The sequence below is a fragment of the Salvelinus sp. IW2-2015 genome, linkage group LG31 (genome assembly GCF_002910315.2).
Source record: "Salvelinus sp. IW2-2015 linkage group LG31, ASM291031v2, whole genome shotgun sequence".
Classification (NCBI taxonomy): domain Eukaryota; kingdom Metazoa; phylum Chordata; class Actinopteri; order Salmoniformes; family Salmonidae; genus Salvelinus; species Salvelinus sp. IW2-2015.
In genome coordinates, this window is record NC_036870.1 from 31,104,269 (window position 1) to 31,131,636 (window position 27,368).

Here is a 27,368-nt window from a genome sequence, read left to right on the forward strand (position 1 = left end):
AGTAGGAAGCAAAAGGGGGTTGGGCGCGTGTTCATTCAGTTTACTGGTAAAGTGAACAGTGCGGACTGTAGGCTATTTCGCGCCCAAGAAACTGCTTCCTATCAGGTAAGAACATGCAATAACAGGTTTTCAGTTCGTATATTTCACAGTAGTAGCCTACAATAGCTACTGTATGATTAGTATCGTGCTTTTAACTAATACTATGCCCTTTTAAATCAATTGAGGTGGGRGCAATCCTCAAGATTGGACAAATCCAGGAAGGAAATTTGACCTCGATAGCCACTGCTGCGTAGTAGGCGACCAAAATTGGGCTAATATTTGGCAGCTAYCGTTAGTGTACGGCAGTGGTGGATTTCGTTTTTACATTACGATATCAGAAATGTATTTTACATCAAATAGAATATATGCCTTCATGTAGTTTAGGTAAAATATTGTGCATCCTTGTCCTTCGCAACTCAGCATTCGGTGGTTTCTTCGTTGGTTTGGCTAGCATAGCAAGCCAGCCAGCTTGCTAACTGTTAGCTTTATTGTTGCAAACATTGCTTAGCTAGATTATAAACAAACTAGCTAGTTTCGTAACAAACAAGTCTGAGCTAAGTGAAATTGCTTTTTGCTTTACAAACCAGTATTTTTGCTATTGACGTTTTAATGGTCAGTCAAGGAAGCTAACCAGCTAACTAACGTTACCTAGTTACCCTCCCCCTGCTCCACTGACTGTCTCCGGCCACTGATAGAATACCAAAATATTGCTTATTTTATGTCTACCTCTGTTCTTTGCGTCTACTCTCATTATAGAGCTCAGTGTTGGGCCAGAACTGTTTTGGTTAGAGAAATYGGCAGGCATTAGGCCTAGTGAAAAATGTACAACGTCTAGATTCAACCTGTGAGATCAAGTGAATCCTGTTTAGTAAGTTGGTTTATAATAATAAACGCAACAAGCGCAACATATTTGTGGTTCCTTGGACAGGAAATATCACTTTTATAACTGAACAGACCATGAGACTACCTACATTAGGCTACATTCCTATTCCATAAAGGTGCTTCTCTGTGTGCTATGAAAGATTGATTAATGCCCCTTGACTTAGTCCACATTTTTTTGTAGATTGTTTAATACATTTTGAATTCAGGCTGTATTCAAAATCTATTAAATAATCTACACACAATACCCCATGACAAAGTGAAAACATGTTTTTTAGACATTTTTGCTTATTTCTTAAATTAAATACAGAAATGTCTTATTTACATATGTATTCACACCCCTGAGTCAATACTTTGTAGAAGCAAGCACCTTTGGTYTCGATTACAGTCTTTTTGGGTAAGTCTCTAAGAGCTTTACACACCTGGATTGTACAATATTTGCATTATTCTTTAAATAAAATATTCAAGCTCTGTCAAATTGATTTGTTGATCATTGCTAGACAGCCATTTTCAAGTCTTGCCATAGATTCCCAAGCCGATTTTTAAATCAAAACTGTAACTAGGACACTCCGGAACATTCAATGTCGTCTTGGTAAGCAGCTCCAGTGTAGAGTTGGCCTTGTGTTTTAGGTTATAGTCCTGCTAAAGGTGAATTCGTCTCCCAGTGTCTGTTAGGAACCTTGTTCAGTCTGCTTTTCARCAAGGATTTTTCCTGTGCTCATAGCTGTATTCCATWGATTTTTATCTAAAAAAAACTCCATAGTCCTTACCGATGACAAGCATGCTTATAACATGATGCAGCCACCAACATGGTCAAAAATATGAAGTGATATGTTGCAGCCACCAACAGTGGTGTAAAGTACTTAAGTAGAAATACTTTCAAGTACTACTTAAGTATTTTTTTMGGGTATCTGTACTTGACTATTTATATTTTGACAACTTCTACTTCACTACATTCCTAAAGAAAAGTATGTACTTTTTACTCCATACATTTTCCCTGACACKCAAAAGTACTCGTTACATTTTGAATGCTTAGCAGSACAGAAAATGGTCCAATTCYCACACTTATCAAGAGAACATTCCTGGTCATCCCTACTGCCTCTGATCTGGCGGATTCACTTAACACAAATGCTTTGCTTAGAAAGGATGTGTTGGAGTGTGACCCTGGCTATCCGTAAAAAAATWAAAATTGTGCCGTCTGGAATTTTTTATCATTGATACTTTTACTTTTGATACTTAAGTACATTTAAAACCAAATACTTTTAGACTTTTACTTAAGTACTATTTTACTGGGTGACTTATCTTGAGTCATTAAGGTATCTTTACTTTTACTCAAGTATGAAAATGTAGTACTTTTTCCACCACTGGCCACCAACATGCTTGTGTTGGATTTGACCCAAACATAACTCTTTTTTTTTTAATACTTTGTTTTTATTGTAGGAACACAAAGAAAGTACAAATAAAGTAAAATAAAAGAACAAAAATGATCTGGCAGTTACAATGCACTTCATACCTTCATCATCATATTAGTTACATTAGCATCTTTGAATTAGACCTTTTCCAAGTATGAAACCCATTTRTCCCAGTATTCCTGACCTCTCTCCTGTTGAGTTCTTAAAGCAAAGGTCATACGCTCCATGTGGTGTATTTCTTCTACAATGTCTATCCATTGTGTCACTGTGGGAGGGTCTTTTTGTAGCCATTTCCTAGTGATAGCCTTTTTACTGGCTGCCAGTAGGACCTTCAAGAGGTACTTTTCTCTATTGTGTAAGTTATCTGGTATTTCACCCAAGTACAAAGAAATGAATGTTTGTTCTATGTCAAATCCCATTATTTTTCCCCATGTTAGATCTTATTTCTCCCAAGTAAGTTTCGATTGCGGGGCAGGACCAAAAGATATGAGAGTGGTCCCCTCAATAGACCGCATTCTCTCCAACAAGGGTGTGGTGAGCCAGTCTGTTTTGATTTCAGTTTAGGTGTTATGAAGAAACGTATAACATTCTTCAGCAGAATTCTCTCCATGACCTTGAGTTGGTGGAGCTTTGTTGAGTCTCTAATATGTTCAACCATGTTTCATCAGTTATTTCAATGTTAAGTTCCTCCTCCCATTTCTTTTTAATATAGTTTGTAGAATGTTTCTTTGAGGGTTGAATACCCAAGTAGAGATTTGAAATCGTTTTTTTGTTACTCCCCAAGTTGTATGCGTTAGTGAATACTTGGATTAATTTTGGAGGTGCTCGAGGGTCAGTCACTTTTATCTCCCTTAAGAAATAGTGTCGGACTTGTAGGTATCTGTAAAAATCTTGTTTATCCAAGCCATGTTTTTTACTTAASTRCRYGYASTTATCTAGGTTCCCATTCCTTATAATTGTACTGAATGATGTGATGCCTTTCTGCGTCCATTGACCAAACATAACTCTTTGTATGTCTTTGCCACATTGTTTGCAGTATTACTTAAAGGTGCAATATGCAGAAATCACTCCMCCATTTCCTAGTTGCTACATTTCTAACAGTAAAGTTTGTGACAAAACCAGCAATCATTGTGTAGCTTATCATTGTAACATCTGAACTGTGAATCTTTTTTCTCCATAACCCTTTTTTTTAATTTTTTGCAGTTTGAAGCTGGTGTACAAAACAGAAAGTAAAAGACGCAATAACAAAACTTAAGCACGGGAAGCATAGAAATAGTGCATATAGAACAGATCTACCGCTTCTTAGACTTGCTTTCAATGAGAGTGATAGGTGTACAACTCAAATTTCTATGTGAATTTGGTTGGGTCACACAAAAAGTTAAATATTGTAGCTTTAAGTGCCTTGTTGCAAACAGGATGCATGTTTTGGAATATTTTTATTCTGTACAGACTTCTTTCTTTTCACTCGGTCGTTTAGGTTAGTATTGTGGAGTAATTGCAATGTTGTTTATCCATCCTCAGTTTTCTCATATCAGAACCATTAAACTGTTTTAAAATCCCTGAGCAGTTTCCTTCCTCTRCGGCAACTGAGTTAGAAAGGACTCCTGTATCTTTGTAGTAACTGGGTGTATTGATACACCTTCCAAAGCCTAATAACTTTACCATGCTCAAAGGGATATTCAGCATCCAGCTTTTTATTTAATTTATTTACACATCTACCAATAGGTGCCTTTCTTTGCGAGGCACTGGAAAACCTCCCTGGTCTTTGTGGTTGAGTATGTGCTTGAAATACGCTACTCGATTAAGGGACCTTACAATTATCTGTATGTGTGGGGTACAGAGATGGGGTAGTTATTAAAAAATCATGTTAACTGCTATTATTGTCTATACAACCTTTATAATGCGATTTGTTAAGCACATTTTTACTCCAGAAATTATTTAGGRGTTGCCATAACAAAGGGGTTGAATACTTATTGACTCAAGAAATTTCAGCTTTACATTTTTTTATACCTTTCTATAATTTTCTACAAATGAAATTCCGCTTTGKCATTATGGGATATTSTGTGTAGATCYGTGACACAGAATCTCAATTTAATAATCAGGCTGTAACARAACTAAATGTGGAAAGTAAAGGTGTGTGAATACTTWCTGAAGACACTACATGTAGGCTACCTTACAGTTAACCCCTCTCAAATATTTGAAAGAATCTTGTTTCCTTAGCAATAAAATAGAAAACGTAGAGCACTTGAGCCCTGACCCCTGACACTCTCTCTTGGACCCATTTGGGCATAGTGGTCTCTCTACTGTCAAAATGTATCCATTGCCAAGTCTTTGGAAACCAGTGCTAGCAATACTAGTGTTATTGGAAAAATAGATTGTATTTCTTCACTCAACGTTTGTTTTAAGTGGTCTGGAGTTTTAGATGAGTTGCTTTAAAGTTTAAGAAAATACACTTTTCTTTTTAATATGGTCTGCAGAGGCTGTGTATCTTGTCCGGAATGGTTCTATAGTCTCTATTCACTCCCCGCCCACACTACTATGCATTATGGGTATGGCTGCAAAATAAAGACAAGCCGTTGCTAAAAAAGCATTCTAAGACATTCGCTCAACTGTCTTGTTATAGATTCTGACATTGTGTAGCTCCATGTTTTGACTTTTTCCCCACAAGCACTGTGAAGGTCAGGGGGGGGGGATTTTGGGGATACTGGCGACCGCCAGGGGTCAAGCAGGCGAGGGCAGTGGGTCTTGTTGACAGGGGACAAGTTGTCAAGTCACTGTTCCAGACCTGAGGTCTCAACAGTTCTAGAAATAGCCTGTCCCCCAAATGGAACCCATTTCTCTATYTAGTGCACTACTTTAGACCAGGGCCCATAGGGGTAGTACACTACTTTAGACCAGGGCCCATAGGACWCGGGTTGCTAATAGGCTCCAAGAAATCTCTGGGGGCCACGATTGTGACTGTGTAGAGATGATTTTCTTCATTGTGTTGGACATTTTGTAGTGAGTTTTTTTTTTTATTGGACAGTGTGTGAAATTGTGTTTGTAATGTGTTTGTTTATTTGCTAAATAAATAAAACTTATTTTTTTTCTCACCAGCTAGTTTTTATTGATTTGTGTTTAGGCTAATTTGAAGCTAATAACTTCCTCGTTCTAGGCTCGTCTTCCTCGTTCTAGGCTCGTCTACTTTTGTCAACATGCATGAAGTTTGAGCACTATATAAAACAAACGTTTATACTTAAATCACCCCATCCCTCCTGTTGTTGGACCGGTACATCTAGTTGTATATTTAGATTTGTCTTTATTTCAAGGATGTCCACTTCCTTGTTCTACCTCACATCATACCCAAACCGGACGCGTGCAATTTGATATTGTCCCCCCACCCAAAACGCAATCACGACACGCAGGTTGAAATATCAAAACAAACTCTGAATCAATTATATTAATTTGGGGACAGGTCYAAAAGCATTAAACATTTATGGAAATTTAGCTAGCTAACTTGCAGTTGCTAGCTAATTTGTCCTGGGATATAAACATTGAGTTGTTATTTTACCTGAAATGCACAAGGTTCTCTACTCTGAAAATGAATCTACATATAAAACGCTCAACRGACTCGTTTCTAGTCATCTCTCCTCCTTACAGGCTTTTTCTTTGGACTTTATATGGCGATTGGCATCTAACTTACWTAGTATTACAACGACCGACCTCAGTWCATCTTTCAATCACCCACGTGGGTATACCCACGTGCCATCTCCTCATTGGTTATCTGCTTCTATAAACCAATGAGGAGAGGGGAGAGGCAGGACTTGCACCGCGTTCAGCGTCACAAATAGAACTGACTTCTATTTTAGCGCTTGGCAACGCAGACTCTCGTTGGCACGCGCAATGATTGAATAACAAGTATGTGTAAATTTATTTAGCAACGCGCACGTGACGCGAGCGGTGTGGTCAGCATGTCAGGACGGTGTCTGGTTCTATGGTGGTTCTATGGTGTCTGGTTCTACTTCTTGTTTCTGCCTGGGTAGCCGCCCGCTAATGGGCTCAAGACAAAGGAAATGATTGTGGACTACAGGAGAAAGAGGACCGAGCACGCCGCCATTCTCATCGACGGTGCTGCAGTAGAGCAGGTTGAGAGCTTCAAGTTCCTTGGTGTCCACATCACCAACAAACTAACATGGTCCAAGCACACCATGACAGTCGTGAAGCGGCCCTGACACAAACTATTCCCCCTCAGGAGACTGAAAAGATTTGGCATGTGTCCTCAGATCCTCAAAAGGTTCTACAGCTGCACCATCGAGAGCATCCTGACTGGTTCCATCACTGCCTGGTATGGCAGCTGCTCGGCCTCCAACCGCATGGCACTACAGAGGGTTGTGCGAACGTCCCAGTACATCACCGGGGCCAAGCTTCCTGCCACCCAGGATCTCTATACCAGGCGTTGTCAGAGGAAGGCCCTGAAAATTGTCAGACTCCAGCCACCCTAGTCATAGACTGTTCTCTCTGCTACCACACAGCAAGTGGTACCGGAGTGCCAAGTCTAGGTCCAAGAGGCTTCTAAACAGCTTCTACCCCCAAGCCATAAGACTCCTGAACATCTAGTCTATTGACATTGCCCTCCCCTCCACACCACCAATGTCACTAGGATCTGTAACAGTGGACTGCGTTTTGTAGACAMTACCCTTTGCCAAAGTTTCAAAAAGTGTTGTTTAGGAGTGCAAGGGCAAATTGAGTTATTGCACACGTGTACTTCAGAGTAGGCGTTCCCTAATGGAAATCTGCAAATTAATGCTAGAAATGTCAATAGGATCTCACTGCTCGTGCTTGGCTCTGCCCACCTCCTTGCTTGTTTTGCCCGCTGTGAATCATTTGCTCCATTGTAAATGACAGCCTCTGGTCTATCTTGGGTTTGTTTTTTAATAACTATCTTTGCTTATATGGTCTCTGTTTGGTCAACAAGCAGGTTGGGAACTGTTACTGTATGAAGGAAAAGGAAACCGCACACTGCTCTTGATAGTATCACGATATTTAATAGCTTACGTATCGGCCACACGGCCTTCGTCAGAGCTTTGGATTTTTTGAAAGTTGCACCCTTATGTAGACCTGGCTCCACCCACATCCGTTCTTCACATTGAAGGGGTTGGAGGCAAAGGAAAATAAATAAGTGCTACCAAATATAACAATGTGCATTTCATAAATATTACAAAAGTGTATAAATAAGGCGTATTGAACACTTCTGTATAATCTCAATGAGGACATAGCAAGTTCATTAGTCATTGGGTACATCATATGAAAACGTCAGAATAATCTACAAGAGACACACATTTCATGTTCCAATTCACAGCATAACATACAAAGGCATTTCATCATTAAGCCTTTTTGGAAAATGTTCTGGAGGGTGAAATCCAAAAACATTCTCTTTTACTCAGAGTATTATTATATCACCTCCCCTGTCTGATATCTTAACTTTCTCTATGCCACAAAATCTAAAGGTGGAATGTCATGCTTCTTGTCATTGAAATGTACAGCGACTGGATAATCCTGTCGTTTCTCCTGATTGAACTTTTATGTTCACTAATTCTCTGTTTGAGAGAGCGGGTGGTTTTACCGACATAACAGAGCCCACATGGACATTAATAATGTAAATAACATGGGTGGTGGAACACGTAATAATGTCATTTATTTGGACCTTTTTCCTGTGTGTGGGTGACAGAAATATTGACACTTCATCATATTGTTGCACTGTGCGCATCCTCTGCATTTATAGCTACCATTTGGTAGAGGGCGTAAAAGTGCTTGGCTATTTTCTTAAGTGGCTGGCAGTTGGCATGAACCAATTTATCGCGTAAATTGCGACTCTCCTATACACAATACGTGGTGAATATTTAAATTCAGCCGGCAAAGCTGGGTCCGATGATAAAATATGCAGTGTTTTCTTGACCACCTCTCCACTTTTCGCGAATTCAAGTATATGTGGTTGTGAACATTACGAGGTGTTTTTAGCTTTAGCCGGTCTTTTTTGTAGCAGTTCATCTCGTGTTTTCCAATGCCAAGTTATGAGCTTCATCCACACATTGTGAGACGAATAGCCTCTTTTTGAAACTCATGCGCATCTCCGCTGCTTTTTCTAGATATCATCTGTGGAGTGGCATATACGGCGCAGTCTAAAATTGGCTTCTTGAGACCTCAATCTGAGGGTGGAAGCTGTCACCCTGTAATAGAGTATTTCTGTCCGTTTCTTTTCTATATAGACTTGTAAACAAGGTTCCATTTGATTTCTCAATCCACATATCGAGATAATGAACACGTTTAGTGTCACGTTCAATAGTGAATTGGAGATTGGGGTCAATGTCATTGAGTAGTGCCATAAAATCTGACAGTTCTTCTTCAGTTCCTACCCATATACAAAAAATGTCATCAATTAATCGATACCACTTAAGGACTTTATTCAAAAATGGATTCTCGTTTTCATTATTAACAAAACGTTCTTCAAAAAGACCCATATAGAGGTTGGCATAGCTCGGAGCAAATGTAGAGCCCATCGATGTTCCATTCGTTTGGAGATAGTATTCATCATCACCTGAAATAGTTGTACATCAAAACATATTCAGCAACTCTAGAATAAAGTTTGTTGGTGGATATGCATTAGTATCTCTGTCTCCCAAATAGTGTGCTAGTGCTGCCAGCCCCCCACATGGGAATGCTGGTATAAAGACTCTCGACATCTAATGTGACCAAAATACAGTCTTCTTTTAAACCCGTTATTTGGTGAGACTTGTTTATGAAGTCTATAGAGTCCTTTACATATGATGGCAATGATTCACATGAGATTTAATAAAAGTCTACAAAGTTTGACAATGGCTCTAGCATTGAGCCTATTCCTGCAACCACTGGTCTGCCTGGATAGTTGCCTTGTTGTGTTTTAGGTTTGTGTAATTTCGGTAAAATGTATAAGCATGGACGTATGGCACATTTGCAACAAAGATATTCATTATCAGGTTTTGAGATAAGGTTGTTTAATAGGGCTTGCTCCAAATTAGAGCAAATATCCCTTTGGAACCTGTGTGGGATCAACACTCAGTTTCTATAGAAACGTTCATTGCTGAGTTGTCTCTGAATTTCTTCTTTATATTTGTCATAGTCTAAAACAACCACAGCTCCCCCTTGTCTGGCTTTTATAACCAAAGATGAATCTTTCATTAATTCTTTGAGTGCCATTTTTCTGTTCTAGTGAGATTCTTCTGAATATGTTTTGTTTGTCTTGTATATACTGACATGCTTCTTGTTCGACTAACCTACAATAGGTATTAATCGAGGATTTGTTAACCATAGGACAGAATTTGCTTTTGGGCTTAAAATGGGTGCCAGTTCCTTGATGTGTTACTGGGCCCGAATCAGTGTTTTGCGAAACACATGCTTAAGTTTAATCTTGCGAAAGAATTTAAACAGATCAACTTTCGTATCGAATGGTTTATCTGTACATGTAGGTACAAAAGAGAGGCCCTTAAATAAGACTGAGACTTGAGCGTCAATAAGGCTTGTGTACTGTATAAAACACCCAAGTGTATTACCAGTGCGTACCAACATCACTCATCCCTCTTGTTGTTGGACAGGTAGACCTCTAGACAGGCCTGCCAGTGGAGATGTCTAAAGCGCCAGATTGCCCCGCAAGGACCCGCTCCAGATCCAAGTCCAGGTCCAGGTCTTGCACACGGTCTCGTTCCAGAAGCCGCTCCCGCTCCAGATCCAGGAAGCACCGCTACAGGTGAAGTTTATAATCACTTCCTTTCTCTACTGTATGGAGACTTGTCATCAAGCCCTGTTTTCCGTTGATTAATAGGACATATACATGCCTACCATGAGAATGTGCTACACATTTTTTRCATTGTAATTTCAGAATGTCCATAATATATCTGGTGCTAATAGTGGAATGATAGTTTCACATTTTATTAATTACTCGCCAGTGTTGTGATTGGCTGTGATATTCGACTTTTCCTGCTGGATCGACATCTGTTGTCAAATGGGGAAAGCTGTACTGACTTTGGGTATGTTATCTAGTGGAAATCGCACATTTCCTGGTTGCTGAAATTCTACATTGTTCACTCGAATTGACTTTGTGAGAAAAAAAGAACCATCTAAATCGCTGTGAAATATATTTTCAGTAAATAACAAAAAATATTGTTTTTACAACTGTTTGTAGCTGGTGGACCAAAACCGAAGCAACTTTGGTTTTGGTCCACCAGCTTTAAACCGCTGTAAAACAATATTTTGTGTTATTTACTGAAAATATATTTCACAGCGATTTTGTTATTGAAAAAATATTTCACAATGGATTTAGATGGTACAATTTCCTACACTATTCAGTGCTTGTTTTCTCACGGAGCGATTTCCAATAGATAACACAGCTACAAAGTCAGAACAGCTTTCCCAGTTTGATAACAGAAGGCTGGAGAAAATCAAAAGGCCAATATCATAGCCAATCCCAACACTGGCAGGTAAGTACTACTAGGGCTGGGCAATATGGCCAAAAGATCATATATCAAACTTATGGACGATTCACTAATATATATACACTACCGTTCAAAAGTTTACAGTGTAGACATTGTGAATGTTGTAAATMACTATTGTAGCTGGAAACGGCTGATTTTTTTATATAATATCTGCATAGGTGTGCAGAGGCCCATTATCAGCAACCATCACTCCTCTGTTCCAATGGGACCTTGTGTTAGCTAATCCAAGTTTATCATTTTAAAGGGCTAATTAATCATTAGAAAACCCTTTTGCAATTATGTTACCACAGCTGAAAACTGTTATGATTTAAAGAAGCAATAAAACTGGCCTTCTTTAGACTAGTTGAGCATCAGCATTTGTGGGTTTGATTACAGGCTCAAAATGGCCAGAAACAAAGACATTTCTTCTGAAACTTGTCAGTCTATTCTTGTTCTGAGAAATTAAGGCTATTCCGTACGAGAAATTGCCAAGAAACTGAAGATGTCGTACAACGCTGTGTACTACTCCCTTCACAGAACAGTGCAAACTGGCTCTAACCAGAATAGAAAGAGTGGGAGGCCCCGGTGCACAACTGAGCAAGAGGACAAGTACATTAGTGTCTAGTTTGAGAAACAGATGCCTCACACATCCTCAACTGGCAGCTTCATTAAATAGTACCCGTAAACACCAGTCTCAACGTCAACAGTGAAGATGCTGAAAGGCAGAGTTGCAAAGAAAAAGCCATATCTCAGACTGGCCAATAAAAAMWAAAGATTAAGATGGGCAAAAGAACACACACTGGACAGAGGAACTCTGCCTAGAAGGCCAGCATCCCGGAGTRGCCTCTTCACTGTTGACGTTGAGACTGGTGTTTTGCGGGTAATATTTAATGAAGCTGCCAGTCGTTTTGTTACAAATTTAACCAGATCCATGCATAATGCACGTTCACTAATAATGGCTAACTTCTTGTAGCCGGCATTATAGAAAATGAACAGGGGTCTCATTAAACAAACGCACAAGTCCACGTGCTAGTGAGTAACCAGCTAATCTTCATATAAAGATTAGCCAACTTGTTGAGTTCAAGTTTAGCCAACTTGGATCTATTTGTTAGGTAACAAGGTAAAACAGTTGAATTGTTATGAACACACCCTTCTGTCCATCTCCAGCTGTTTGAACAGCATACTAGCCCGTGGACTTTTAACATGTTGAAAACAAGTGGCATACCTTATTTCTCAGAATGAGAACGAGTTACAATATAATATTCCTTATACAAAGGCATTTTTTTTTTCATGCTTATTGAATATTTAGACAGTTAGTATAACAGTCTTTGYCCAAAATACTGCTAGTGGTACCGCAATACCATGTGTGATTAAACTGAGCATTAATCTTCCAGAAGCATCAATATTCTTGTGGTAGTAGTGTCTGCTCTGCACGCAATTTGATTCGTTGAGACATGAAAGGGTGTCGTTGGAAAGGGTAACTTCTCCATTGCAGTAATATAATGTCTCCATGTGTTGTGGTGGTCATAGGAACCATTCTGTTGCACCGAACCTCAAATGCAAATAGCGATTTGAAACCGCTTGTCAGASAGGAAGATGTGATCTCTCATCTTTGTTGTTGTGAGTGCCGGGGGGGGGGGGGGTGAGCGWGAGCAGAGAGGAAGAGGCGACGTGACATGTTTCACCCTCACAAAAATAAACCCAATGCATTTCTGTGGGTTTATTTTGGACCTAAGCTTGTCGCCTGCGGAGACATGAGCTTCTAATATAATTCTTTGTATGTCTGTTTTCGGGAAGTTTGTCTTGCATCTCAACAAACTTAAGCACTACATCACCAATAGGTGAATAAATACATAAATCACAAGCATTAACTACAGCAGACAACACTTATGGATACAGTCTGGGGGGGGGGGTGTTGAGCAGGTATTAATGCAATTGACTTATCCTGGTGGGAATGAAGGATTTCTGGCCTCTGTATCGGCGGCTGGTGGTGGGAGCTGGTCCTGGTTCAGTGGATGCTTCGTCATTCTATTCAGGTTTCTGGTGTAATTGGGAAGGTCCACAGAGCACAGAAGGAGCAAAGGTCACGAGACCAAAAGATAACATGAGAACAACGGACATAAATCGCCCAGCCCTAAGTAATACTGTGAAACACTAGAATTCCACTGTTAGCGCTACAGGATTTCATTTATTTTTGCATTGCAATTTCATAAAATGTCCTTTAAATTATATATATATATATATAAGGACATTTTATGAAATTGCAATGCAAAAATAAATGAAATCCTGTGTTGCACCTTTTTAAGATAGACTATTGGTACCCTTTTGGGTAAAATGTCATTTGTCCTTTTTCTTTGCTGGGATAAAAATGTAACTTCATATTTGTGATGGGATTAAAACGACCGCGTCTTAACCAGAAGACACATTTTGTATTATACAATCTATTTCCCCTCCGTCTTCTATTTGAACTGAGACAGAGTTAACTAATGCACCTACATAACATGCCCATCAGTTCTATTCATTATTGAATCATCCTTTTGTTCCAGAGGAATACTTAAATCATTTTAAGATGAGTGAGTAATCATTTGGGTCAGTTCTTTGCCCTGGGTTGTCAAACAGCATTCAGCACTTTGTGCGTCTGTAATGACTTCCATGAGGAATTATGGGCCCAGTGTTGGTTACATCTCAACTTAGTTATATGAGTGAGCATTTGTTTTTTATTTTTTATATATTGATATTAAGTAGGCTATTGTTAAAGTTTGATCCCCCTCAGACAGGAGATTTGGTGTTTTTGCCATACAGAGGCTTGATAACAGGGCGCTCGGGACCTCTAATTTCGGGTGAAATGGTCAGCAATGCATAAGACAAGTGCCATACATAATCAATGACTTGTCCAAAAGGAAAGTAATGGCTGGAAGTGCTTTCACAAAGAGAGAGATGTGTCAGAAGGAGAGGAAGTGTTGTCTAGCCAGGTCAAACACCCTCTTCCCACTCCCTCCTCCTACAGGGATTAGAGTAAAAATGCTTTCCCATTTTGTCTCAACATGTACCGCCTCTTTCCACTGCTCCAGTCCCTCCACACACACACACACACACACACACACACACACACACACTCGCCAGATAAAGGGAGTCCCTCACTGCTGTCAGTACACTATGTAGCTCACTGCTCAGAACACCAGCTCTAGACTCTTTCAATGAAAAAGCTAAAGAGGTAAGTTCTGGGGGATTTTTATATGATGGATTTGGCCGTTTTTCCCCCCCGCTGCGGTACATGGGTAGAAACCAATATCCTGTTCGCTTGCTGTCTGGGTTGTCGTTTGGGTTTAATTGTAAGTCCCCAATTCACATTCGTCCTTCTAAAATGTGCCTGCTGCTTTGCGTTTTCCTGGATTTTGTAGGAGTCGTGTGCCGACGTACTGTGGGGACGCTACCTTCACTGTTTTATTTTTCTGCTTCACATTATTTCCATGGATTTAAGGACAGATGTTCGAATCCTTTGTGTGGAGGAGGTAATGGTCTTCATGTCTAAAATCTCATTTAGCATTTAAACAAATACATTGGCTACGTCTTCGTTTTGTTGGTTGAGAATGACACAGGATAAGCAGTATGAACATGTTGTATTCCATATGATGACTGATTGGGGATTTCTCCTTCTCTGTATTTTCTCTCATCATGTTACTCAAAGGGCACCTTGAAGTGAAGTTGTTTGAATGTTGAGTGTCTTCAGAGGAAAAGGGTTGGAGGAGGATCCTGGCTGCGTCGGTCCCTGGTTGTGTTTTAATAGGCGCTAGTGTGTGGTTTAGTAGCTCCTCCAAGTGGACAGAATACTCTAACGCAGTCCCTCAGTCCCATCCACTGGGACCACTGCCAATTAACCTACAGGCGGTCTGTGCTCTCTGAGTGAAATTGGGGGTTCTCAATTTCGCCAACCTGAGTTGGCGAGGTGCAGGCTGGCGAAACAAACATTTATTATTTTACTCTCTGACTGTATACTCCTACTCAGTCCAACTTAACCAGACAGGATTGTCTCAAGATGTACATATGTTTACTGTTTTCATAATGTTTAGGCGAACTTCTGAAAAGTGTACCAACATTGACTTGGCTACACAGTATCTTTAACAGACTTCTCTCCTAGTTCTAGGTCACGTTCCCGCTCCAGATCTCACTCTCCGTCCCACGGCAGGAACTATCCCACCAGAGACTACCAGAACAACCGGGGTTACCAGAGGGGCTACAACCGTGGCTTCCGCAGACCCTTTTACTTCCGCGGTAGAACCCGGGGCTTCTACCCTCGCCATGGTTACCAGAGAGGAGGTAACAGCTACGGCTACAGAGCCAACAACTGGCAGGGGGGGGGCTACCGGGACGGGCCGCCCCACGACCAGGACCAACACGGTCCTCACAGCCCCAGAAGAGGGAGATCTCGGTCCCGCACGCCCCGGAAACGCTCCGGCAGCCGCAGCCACTCCAGGTCTCGATTCTCCGACCGTTCGTCCTCCAGGGGTTCCCGACGGTCCCGGCGGCGCCACAGCTCCTCTTCCCGCTCCTCTTCCCCGCGGAATCGCCGCAGCAGCCCCGGCTCAGGGAAGCCTGGCTCTAAAGATGTAAAGGACAAGACTACGCCAGCAGAGGTCAAGGAGGAGAGGGGAGAGGCTGGGGAGCAGGCAGGGGGAGAAGGCAGCAGCCATGATAAGGCCTCTGCTGGGAAATGGCAGGGTCTGAGTGACTATAACACCAGCCCCAAACGCAGCAGTCCGGCTGTTGGTGCCAAACAGGGGAAGTCAGACCCCAAAGGGTCATTGTGGAGAACCATGGGCAGCACTGGCAGTGTTCCCTCTACCAAGAGCCCACCAGGCTCCACCAAGGCCGGGCCGACTGCCTCCACCAGTGGGTTTGGTTTCTTTGGCAAGGAGGATCCCACCAGAGCAGACGATAAGACTGCTATTTCCTCTGCTTTCAAAAAGTACGTTCCCCTTTTTACATTCTGTTTCTTTCATCGTGTTTTTTATTTTTCTTCCCAGTATGTGATTGTAATGATTTTATTTTAAGCTTGTTCAGTCTGCACAGCTACAATAGATTTAAAAGAATGGATGCCATTGCCTCTCTTCTCAATTTAAATGCATATAACACAATTGAAAAAGTCACTGCTGTTGTCCTCTGCATTTTTTAAATTTATTATACCGTTATTTTACCAGGTAAGTTGACAGAGAACACATTCTAATTTACAGCAACGACCTGGGGAATAGTTACAGGGGAGAGAAGGGGGGATGAATGAGCCAATTGGATGGTGATGGTATGAGGGTCAGATTGGGACTTTAGCCAGGACACCGGGGATAACACCTCTACAATAAGTGCCATGGGATCTTTAGTGACCACAGAGAGTCAGGACACCCGTTTACCTGCACCCTACACTGGGCAATGTCCCCAATCACTGCCRTGGGGCATTGGAATATTTTTMGGGGGGACCAGAGGAAAGAGTGCCTCCTACTGGCCCTCCAGCACCCCTTCCAGCAGCATGATATCCCTCTAATTTAAGAGGTGATGTTTAAGTAAGTATCATTATTACAATATGAGTCCTGGTCATTCTATTCTAAGTGTTCAATGTCATTCTCTGCTATTGTCAGTCTTCTATGGTTGTGTAGTCTTGTTTCTTCTGTTTCATTAGATCATCCAACATTCTACCACGTGATGAAATGTCTTTCATTTTAATATCAGCGCCCTGTTAGAAAATCAGGATTCTGTAACGATAATAGATTTGAATCAAAATTCTCCATTTGTATAACACAATGTAAAGGTCCATATGCTTCTCTGATTTCCCAGGTTCTTGGCAGAAAACAAGAACAAAAAGCAGCAGGCGGCGGAGTGGGAGAATGGCCAAGACGGAGACAGCAGAGAGAAAGGGAACAGCAAGATTGGAGGAGGCCTCTTCAACATAACAGCAGCCTCCTTCAGCTCAAAGGCCGATAAGTCCCTGCCCTTCCTGGAAAGAGCCGAAGAAGCCTTCCTCAAGTCTCAGGCTGCTGAAAGAGAGGAGGAGGAGGAGGTGGTCAAGCCCAAAGGAGCCACCCTGACGACACGGGATGTGTTTGGGAAGTGGGAAGACGAGCCCCATTACTACCCCCCGGGGAAGGACGAGGAGAGACGGAGAGATACGGCCGAAGACGTGGATGAAGACCTGGAGCACATGGAGGAGGAGCTCTACCGCAGCCGCAAGCAGGCCTCCAAGAAAGAAGAGAAGTCCAAGAGGAAGGAGAAGAAGAAGGAGAAAGAGAAGGAGAAGAGCAGCAGGAGGAGTCCATCTCCCGTCAGCGCAGCAGTGCCCCCTAGAGGTTCAGGCAGCGGGGAGGACAGGCCCTTGGCCCTGTTCCCCATCAATAGGTCGGAGTCACACCTAGCCCGGCCCTCTGGGAAGAGGGAGGGCTTGGAGCACAGTATCAACACATTTGATGAAATGCCCAGGTAAGCAGCATCACCAATGGTGTCCATCAACAGACTGTTTGYATGGTTAATAGTTTCCGAAACTGGCCTAGTTCTCAACTCTGCATTTTGTCACGGTCTTGAACACAACAGTTTTGTTTCAACTTGTCTTCCTCTTCTCAGCTCCTCTGGAAGTCTGACTAAGGAGCGTGGTATGTCCAGGGATCTGGTACATCCCAGTAAGAAAGATTCCGGACAGTTCCGCTCCATTTTCCAACACATACAGGCTGCTCAACTCCAACGCAGCCCCTCCGAGCTGTTTGCGCAGCATATTGTCACCATTGTGCATTACATCAAAGGTAAGGGCTGCTTACGTAGACCGTATTAGCTGTCACGAGTCATGACGGCAGTCAGATACAGTCTGATACTGCTGATGGTCAATAGTAGCCTACCAAATTTGCTAACTGTCTGGTACTCGGCACTCTATTGTCCCTCTAATCCCTCTGACATCAATGCAAATGTAATCAAACACTTCATGAGCTCATGTTGTGCAACATTTCTATAGGCCATGCAATTGCTTAAGAAAACAGAGTGATGGCCTCTATTAAAAAGAAGAGTATTCCATCAGCTTTCTATAGACTACGCCTACTATATTTATATCTCAACTTTCCTAATATTAAGCACATTGCTTATATTTACAACAGGAGTATAGCCTACCCGGCTGGCTTGAAAATGAACCAGGGAAAAGCACCCTCCATTTGCTCCATTTGCTATGCATAGTGGTCAAAAAAAGTAAAAATAAAGAAAAACCCTGGAATGAGTAGGTGTCTCAACTTTTGACTGGTACTGTATTTTAATTAACGGTCAATTACCGTGAGACCAGCAGTTATTTACTTGACAGTCACCGGCTGACAAAATGTTATGACCGCCACAGCCCTACCCACAACAACACTTAAACAGTAACCACTGGCTGAATGAAGTCAGTGAGAGCAGATCTATGGGTTGATTATTAAACAGGGTCTGTATTCCAAATGGCACATTATTCCCTTTTATAGTGCACTATAATAGGGCATAGTGTTCCATTTGGGATTGACACCGATTATTTATTGGTTACCGTGGCGTCAGTATCTGAAGGTACAGACACAACAAGGACCACTGCGGGGCTTGGATTTGGAATGTTCATTAGTTCCATGGACTGTTGACTCACTAGTCCTTTTGTAGGATTTGACGTAATTCCGGCATTGTGAGAACATTTCAAGTAAAAAAAAAAGGATGAGCTGACGCACCTCAATGTTTGAAGAGGTGCTGACTAACGGAGGGTAAACGCTGTGCTCCCAACAGTTTAATGGATACGCCTGACCAATGTTTCGGCACACAGTGCCTTAGTGTGCGACATTCTTTAAGTCCTTTGAATTTAAACAATTGTCTGAGTTGGAGACGTCCACGGACTAAGAAAGGTTGTCTGCCTTCAGATTGGTATTCAAACCCCTTGATTTATTCCACGTTGTTACAGCTTGAATTCAAAATTGATTAAATATATTTTTAAATCTCACTCATCTATACACTATAACCCCATAATGGCAAAGAGAAGACATGTTTTTAGAAATGTTAGCAAATTGATTMAAAATTAAATACAGAAATGTCTAATTTACATAAGTATTCACACCCTTGAGTCAATACTTTGTAGAAGCACCTTTTAGCTGCGATTACAGCTTTGAGTATGTCTGTATCAGCGTTGTTCATCTATATTTGGGGATTTTCTTCCTTGCAGATTTTCTCATGCTCTGTTAAGGTAGCTGGGGCGAGGCGGTGAACAACAATCATTAAGTATTTCCAATGGGATTCAAGTCTGGGCTTTGGCCGGGCCACTCGGACTTTCACATTCTTGTTCTGAAGCCATTCCAGCGTTGCTTTGGCTGTATGCTTGAGGTCCATGTGTTGACGGAACGTACATCTTCGCTCCCCAATCTAATGTCGTTTGCACTCTGAAGCAGGTTCTCATCAAGGATTTGTCTGTATTTGGCTCCATTCATTGTTCCCTCTATCCTTAGCAGTCTCCCAGTCCATAGCCCTCTGAAAAGCATCTCCATAGCATGATGCTGCCACCACCGTGCTTCATGTTAGGAATGGTGTTAGATGGGTGATGAGCTGTGCCTGGTTTTCTCAAGGCATAGTGCTTTGCTTTCAGGCCAAAGAGTAAAATTGTCTCATCAGACCACAGAATCTTTTGCCTTATGCTCTTGAGTCTTTCATGTGGCTTTTTGCAAACTGCCAGGTGTGCTGTCACGTGCCTTTTTTCTCAGGAGTGGCTTCCGTCTGGCTACTCGCCCATAAATCCCAGATTGTTGAAGTGCTGGAAASACTGTTGTCCTTCTGGCAGCTTCTCCCATCTCACCTCCCTGACCAAGGTCCTTCTTTCCCAGTTGCTCAATTAGGTCGGACGGCCAGCTCAAGGCAGAGTCTGGGTAGTTCCATATTGTTTCAGTTTCCCCAATGATGGAGACCACTGTGCTCTTGGAAACGTTCACTCTAGGCATTGTTTTATAGACTACATTGTTTTATAGTCTACATTGTTTTATAGTCTACATTGTTTTATAGTCTACATTGTTTTATAGTCTACATTGTTTTATAGTCTACATTGTTTTATAGTCTACATTGTTTTATAGTCTACATTGTTTTATAGTCTACATTGTTTTATAGTCTACATTGTTTTATAGTCTACATTGTTTTATAGTCTACATTGTTTTATAGTCTACATTGTTTTATAGTCTACATTGTTTTATAGTCTACATTGTTTTATAGTCTATGGACAGTTCCTTGGACTTCATGGTATAGTTTCGGCTCCGACATTCACTGTCAACTGTGGGACTAGATAGATATATACATATAGACAGATGTTTCTTTCTAAATCACGTCCAAACAATTAAAATGGCCACAGGTGGACTTCAATCAAGTTGTAGCGACGTCTCAAGGATGATCAACAACAAAAAAATGCATGCACCTGAGTGTCATCGCAAAGTTGGTGTGAATACGTATGTAAATTAGATGCATGTATTTGATTTTCAATCAATTTGCGAAAATGTCAACATATTTTCACTTTGTCATTATGGGGTGTTGTGTCTAGATCAGTTTAGAATTCAGGCTGCAACACAACGAAATGTGGAATAACTCAAGGAGTATGAATACTTTCTGAAGGCACTGTATGTAAATATTGTCTGCGTTAGTGGTGTCCAAAATATAAACATTGTATCTGTCCTCCAGCACAACACTTCCCCTCTTCAGGCATGACTTTAAGTGAGCGATTTGCCATGTACCAAAGAAAAGCAGCTGAGATGGAATTGATTAAACAAAGGAAGAGTCCAGAAATCCACAGGTAAGTCATTCTCAACCAACATTGTAGAAAATACTGATAACTGCCAAAATAAAGGAAACCCTTGAGTAAATGAGGGATACAAAGTATATTGAAAGCAGGTGCTTCCACACAGCTCTGGTTCCTGAGTTAATTAACCAATTAACATCCCATCACGCTTAGGGTCATGTATAAAAATGGCTATGCCTTCATAGGGTGACAATGCACCCATCCGCAGGGCACGAGTGGTCACCTGAATGTTTTGAAAACGATTTGAACAATATGACATGGTCGTCTCAGTTACCAGATTTCAACCCAATTAAACACTTAGGGGACATTCTGGATTGGCGCCTGAGACATCGTTTTCCAACACCATCAACAAAACACCAAATGATGAAATTTCTCGTGTAAGAATGGTGTCTCATCCCTCCAATAGTGTTCCAGACACTTGTAGAATCTATGCCAAGGTGCATTGAAGCTGTTCTGGCTTGTAGTGGCCAACGCCCTACTAACACACTTTATGTTGGCGTTTCCTTTATTTTGGCAGTTACCTGTAGGTCTGCCTTTTGACTGACATTATGAGATTTATGTAACACAAATCAAACATACCATGTGGCTATGGATTATAAAGTTGTGTGTCGAAGTTACTCCAAATATTTTTATGAGAAATATTGGAACATTCTTTGAGACCATTGTGTGATCAGTACACACATTAGTGTAGCTGTATCCAACTGTTTGTTTTGTTTTGTGTCCCCCTCCAGGAGAATCGATGTCTCCCCCAGTGCTTTTACCAGACACTCTCACCTGCTTGAGGAGCTGGAGGATTGCAGCTACAAGGTGAACGGCCTCTTTTGGCATTTGAAGTAAAACAGGGAATTGAGACGGTCCAGACAAAGCAGCAGTGTTCAGCTTGTGCTTTTCTTTTAAAGGAGATGCTTATGTCTAAATCAAAAGAGCCCAATTGTGTATTGTAATGCCAAGCGAGCCCGCGAGCCTAAGAGATCATATGGTTATTGAGCTGTTATGTACGTACGTACGTACCCACCCAAGCAAAGGCTAACAGGAAGTGACTTAAGATGCTGTGTCCAAGCCTCTCAAGGGACCCTAAGCAATGCCGTTGTAAGTATTTTTCTCGAAACAAGCTAAATGTATTCAAGTTCAGTGCAAATGATTTTGTTTTTTGAAAATCTATCTTAAGAGCTGCTGTTTTACTATGAGGTGTGTAGATGTCTGTCTGTAAATGTGTGTCTGTTACTTGGCCAAGTTACTCAGTTTAGTAGAAGCCGTAGAAGATTAACTTAGTCTACATTAACACACATTATATTTGATTTGTTTACTTGAGTAGATACAAAATACTTTGATATAAAACATTCAAGTTATTTGAAAGAAAAGCTGTTAACATCAAGTTGGCCTTATATCTCAGAAGGGCTGCATTTTGTGTCATCACCATCAGATGGGTCCAATACTGGAACTGTTTAACAAGTTCTGTAACAAGTTCTGTATTAACTTTTGTATGTGAAAAGACATCATTTCTTCATTATATTTTGTCCATTGATGAAGTTAAGTGGTAGGATGGTAAATTAGAAGTTGTGTTGTCCGAAGCGAAAGCGATCACTAACATAGACAACACTTCTATATCTACACAGGATCGGGGTAGAACAGCAAAAACTGACCCAATGGACCTGCGTCTGGATATAGAGCGCCGTAAAAGGTTTTCTGGGAAGGAGCCTGGGCAACGGGACAGGGGCAAGGGCTCCCAAGGACCTAGCCAAGAGAGGTCCTCAGAGAAATCTTCCAAACGCCACAAGAAATCAAAGTAGGCTTAGTATATCTTAATGTAAAATCACCTCCCTATAGTCTCTTCCCGTTGTCTTACGTCAGACAGCCCAATGAGCCGGTAGTGTTAGAATGAAGCCATCTGCCTGAAGACAATGTTTCATCCTTAAATTGTATCTTTGATTAAAATGTAGTGATACAAGCTACATGTGACACATTTTCACCCTTCTTCATGATTTCCTGTTTTGCACTCCCAGCTTTAGAGGCATCAAAATGGAGACTATTTGAGATTTGCTCTTTTACCTCTCACACTCAGAAAAAACAAGAAGAATCGTGATCGCTCTCCGTCCTCCTCCTCTTCCTCCTCCTCTCCCTCTCCCTTCAGAGGAGGGTTCAGAGGTAAAGACCACATGATGGGGGAGGAGATGGAGCATATGGACCAGGGCTACAGTAAGCCTCGCTTCGGGTCACGCGACTATGAGGGCCCCATGGATAGGGGTCCGCCCCGGGACTATGAGGGCCCCATGGATAGGGGTCCGCCCCGGGATTATGAGGGCCCCATGGATAGGGGTCCCCCTCGGGATTTTGAGGGCCCCATGGATAGGGGCCGAGGACGTGGAAGTGGTGGAGGATTTGTAAGTTCTGCTCTGGGTGTTGTAGTCTACTGTACACCTAGCCTAACTGTATAGACTGGACTGAACAATTGGAATGATGTGATTGATTGTCTTGTAATATACATCAGTGACATGAAAAACACAACACTCCCACTATAGGCCTGATTCCTCTTTTCTCCACAGCCAACTGAGAGCCCCTAGTGTTATCTCTCTCTTTCCCTCCCTCTCTCCCCTACTCTTTCTCCCTCTCTCCCCTCACTTTCTCTCCCCTACTCTTTCTCCCTCTCTCCTCATTTTCTCTCCCCTACTCTTTCCCCCTATAGCTGTCCTTTTCGCTCTCCCACAACAAAACTCACCCAAGATCAGTATCTTGGGCTGTAGAGTGAAGTTGCCCGTTATCTGACCAAGTTTGTTGTTGTGGTTTCAGCTTCCCAGACTCAGAGGAGGAGGAAGGGGCTGGAATAGGGGCAATTACCAAGGTAACACAAGCAGCAATGGCAACCCCCCTCCTAATATGAACACCGCCCCCCCAGAGCGCCCTCCAGATGAGGACTGGGACCCAGAGTACACCCCCAAGAGCAGGAAATACTACTTTGTGAGTTTCACCACTTCCCTGTTTTAGCACATATTATTACTTTGTCTTAAATGGCACCCTTTTCCCTTTTTATAGTACACTACATGTGATGATCTTGATTTGAATATGGAAACCTGGTCTTAATTGTGTTTCAGTATTGTGATAGTTGATCATCTTAGCTCTTAGGGACATTAATAGAACATGAATACGTTAAAACGTGTTCCTCTACTGATGCTGTTGCAGTGGTTCTTTTCACTGACCACTCTGGCCATCCACCTTACAGCATGATGACCGTGAGGATGAGAAGACATGGCTGGAGAGCTGTGGCCGAGGGGTCTTTCCCCACAGCAGGGGTCGCTTCATCTACCGCAAGGGGGGCAGAAGCCCAAACAAGTGGACTCATGACATGTTCCAGACTGGGGAGGAGGGGGGCGGGAACAAGGAGGAGGAGCACCACACAGAGATGGACCAGAAAGACGACAACCAGGCCGCCGTAGACCCCTCAGCTTCCTCCAAACTGTAGTAGAGGACTAGGCCCTGTAACCTCTCTTGCTCCTCCTCCATCCTCTTGCTCCTCCTCCATCCTCTTGCTCCTGCTCCTCCATCCTCTTGATCCTCCCCTTGCTCCTCCTCCTCACACATCCTCTACCACCAGAGCTTTCTGTCCATTTGTGAGAGGTCATCTGATCCTCTGAGATCATCTCTGTGTAGGCTGTAGGAGCCTGAACCCTGGTAACGTGCCTGGCCCTGCACACAGTCATATCAGAATATACATGATACACTGGTCTTTGTATTGTTGAGCCAGTGCCACTTTCAGTAAGTTGTGAAAGAGATGTTGAATTGAACTTGAATCAAGAGCAATACTTTTTTTTCAAGAGCAATACTTTTACTTGTTTGTTTCTGAGTGTTTAATTACTACCAGTAATTTGTCTTTGTTTCTGAGTGTTTAATTACTACCAGTAATTTGTCTTTGTTTCTGAGTGTTTAATTACTACCAGTAATTTGTCTTTGTTTCTGAGTGTTTAATTACTACCAGTAATTTGTCTTTGTTTCTGAGTGTTTAATTACTACCAGTAATTTGTCTTTGTTTCTGAGTGTGTTTGATTAACTACCAGTAACGTGTCTTTGTTTATCTGGCTGTATTTGCTTATTTGTTTTGCGAACAGCTGACTGGTTTTCAGTTGTTTTCTGGGTCTGCAAGCTACATTGATGCAGCTACATTGATGTAAAACTTCAAGGACAAAGTATTTTCCCTCTTAAGACATTGAAATGACATGCATTTGTGCCTTAAAGTTTATATTCAAACATGGTGATATATGTGCATCGCTTTAATTTTCTGCTAATTTTCTGCTGTACTAGCTAACGCAAGCCTTTAGCTAAACAGTTGTTTTGGACAATGATATGTTTCTGAGGGTATTTGCATAACCATTTGGACTCGAACCTCCCCACCCCATTGGACCAACCCTACTCTTGGTACTGAACCTCCCCACCCCATTGGACCAACCTACTGTGGGTACTGAACCTCCCCACCCCATTGGACCAACCCTACTGTGGGTACGAAACCCCCCCACCCGCATTGGACCAACCCACTGTGGGTACGAACTCCCACCCTCCATTGGACACAACCCCTACTCCGGATACGGAACCTCCCACCCCATTGACCAACCCTACTGTGGTAACTGAACCTCCCCACACCATTGGACCAACCCTACGTGGGATACTGAACCTCCCCACCACCATTGACCAACCTACGTGGATACGTGAGAGAACCCCCATTAGAGTTCTCAACATACAACATAGAGTCTTGCCCCATTTAAGAATCTTATCATATCCTAAGCATCTCATTGCTCCAATACTTCTGCTCCCCTTCTTGGGGGTTGAGGATTTTGTCGAATGTGTGCCCCCCCCCCCCCCCCCCCGCCCCCCTGTTGATACTGGATGTTTTTCTGTTTTTAAAGCATCACAAGGATTTTCACTGTAAAATGAAAGGACTGTGACAAAAAATTGTTTGTTTCAGAGTAAATTAACTATTTAGGAGGAAAAATAAAGTAAATTATTGTTTTTGATGCCTTTATCTTTGGGTTAGTTTAAACGTTTAAATAGAATACTGTATGTTTTAATAACATTTTTGAAAATGGATCGGTTTATGGGCTTGAGTCAGAGTCCTTCAGTAATGTTCTTTATCAAAGGGTAAACCTGGACTGTTGAGGTTTATGGCGTAAGATAACTGAAGTAGAGAACATTTCCCTGTATGTGGCAAATACTGTCAAAGTATAATTGTTGGTGGAGTTTAAACTGGTGAGTAGGGTTTAGTGAGGTACTGGGCCGCTTTGTTTGCTCTATCCAGACTGTCCTGTACTGTAGGACTGTGATTTACATTTTTGGTTTTTATGCTACATTTGAAACCGAAGCTAATATTTTCTGTTACTTCAGAGCTTTGAACTACTCTTATATGTTCAATAAATATGTTCTCCAGTTCGCTTGAATTGTTGTCAATTATTACTTTTTCCTTCAGTACTTTTGTTAGTTTTCCACATTCTTAAGCTAGACCTGTGATATCAAACCCCTGATGAAAAGTCATTAGATCTAGTATTAAAGTTTGGGATTTGGTAAATTTAGCCCTTTATCAGATGAACTTGTGGATACCATTTTTATATGTGCGTCCAGTGTGAAGGAAGTTGGAGGTAGTTTCACAAGCTAATGCTAACAGTGTTCTCTGTTCCAACACACTGTCAGTACTTATTGTAAAATTACCTATTTGAAATTTGTGACAGGCACACAAAATGATTGTCTATTACACGATTTTCACACTGCATTTTGTGGGGTTTATGCAATTTTCACACCGCAATTTGTGGGGTTTATGCAATTTTCACACTGTATTTTGTGGGTTTTACACAATTTTCACCACTTGTTTTTGTGGGTATTACACAATTTTCTTAACAGAGTATATATTAAATTAATTCCAATTTGTTGTGGCTAACGTTAGCTAGGGGATAAGGTTAGGTAACATGCTAACTAAGTAGTTAACGGGTTAGGGGAAGGGTTAGCTAAAATGCTAAGTAGTTGCAAAGTAGTTKAAAAGTAGTTACAAAGTTGTTAAAATTATGAAGTTATCCGTGTTGAGATTCGACCACACAACCTTTGGGGTGCTAGACTTTTGCTTTCTACACCCATCTATCCATCCTCCCGACCACCCCCCCTCCTAAATATCCTACTGTTTTTATCTGTGATTGAACTACACGGTATACAAAATCGTGTACTGTACATGAAAAAAAAAATCCAATAAGCATTTTGTTTATTTCACAATAATCTGTTATACTAACTTACATAGACTTCCAGTTATTGCACTAACACTGGTTAGCAACTTCAAACTGTATGCAGAGACATAAAAATGGTATCGACAAGTTCATCTGGGGAAGGAAATAAAGGCGAAAGTGGGATATTAAAGGGCTTCATTCCCAAAATGCTGAACTAACCCTTTAAGTTGTACACATTCAAAGCTGTAGTATCCCAAGTTCTTTGGACTCAACAGGATATTTTGCATAGTTTCTAACCTGTTTTAGACATTATGTAGGCCAAAGAAAAGTCTGCTTAGGACAATGTGATAAGGACTAGGAATTTAGCAGTGGACTGAAATAGTCTTTACCGGGCCAATTTCAAATAAAGCATTTGGCAATGATCACATGCTCAATATGCAACTTTGTGCAGACTGAAGTTACACAACCTCTCAAATCAAGTTACACAACCTCTCAAGTCAAGTTACATAACCTCTCGAATCAGGTTACACAACCTCTCAAGTCAAGTTACATAGCCTCAAGTCAA

The 27,368-nt window shown here is 41.6% G+C and overlaps 1 protein-coding gene and 1 long non-coding RNA gene across 4 annotated transcripts in view; one reads left to right on the plus strand and one right to left on the minus strand.

Annotated features, from left to right (window-relative positions):
• On the plus strand, window positions 1-25,292 carry LOC111955716 (thyroid hormone receptor-associated protein 3). Of its 3 annotated transcripts, none has more exons than XM_023976001.2 (11): window positions 1-105; window positions 9,942-10,089; window positions 14,952-15,779; window positions 16,637-17,275; window positions 17,417-17,592; window positions 20,495-20,606; window positions 21,344-21,419; window positions 22,229-22,398; window positions 22,675-22,993; window positions 23,400-23,567; window positions 23,830-25,292. In XM_023976001.2, exons 2-11 carry the CDS (start codon window positions 9,968-9,970, stop codon window positions 24,067-24,069), a joined length of 2,850 nt encoding a protein of 949 aa, XP_023831769.1. In that variant the 5' UTR covers window positions 1-105; window positions 9,942-9,967; the 3' UTR covers window positions 24,070-25,292. The 3 variants fall into 3 exon arrangements, with proteins under 3 accessions (XP_023831769.1, XP_023831768.1, XP_023831770.1); XM_023976000.2 differs by having other exon boundaries at window positions 4-105; window positions 9,938-10,089; XM_023976002.2 differs by lacking the exons at window positions 1-105; window positions 9,942-10,089 and adding an exon at window positions 13,109-14,027.
• Window positions 25,293-26,824: 1,532 nt separating this feature from the next.
• The window catches only part of LOC111956230 (uncharacterized), an 8,379-nt gene continuing 7,835 nt past the window's right edge, over window positions 26,825-27,368 (minus strand). The window contains exon 4 of the long non-coding RNA XR_011474497.1: window positions 26,825-27,358. This is a non-coding gene — a long non-coding RNA (uncharacterized lncRNA). The remainder of the gene's footprint in view (window positions 27,359-27,368) is intronic.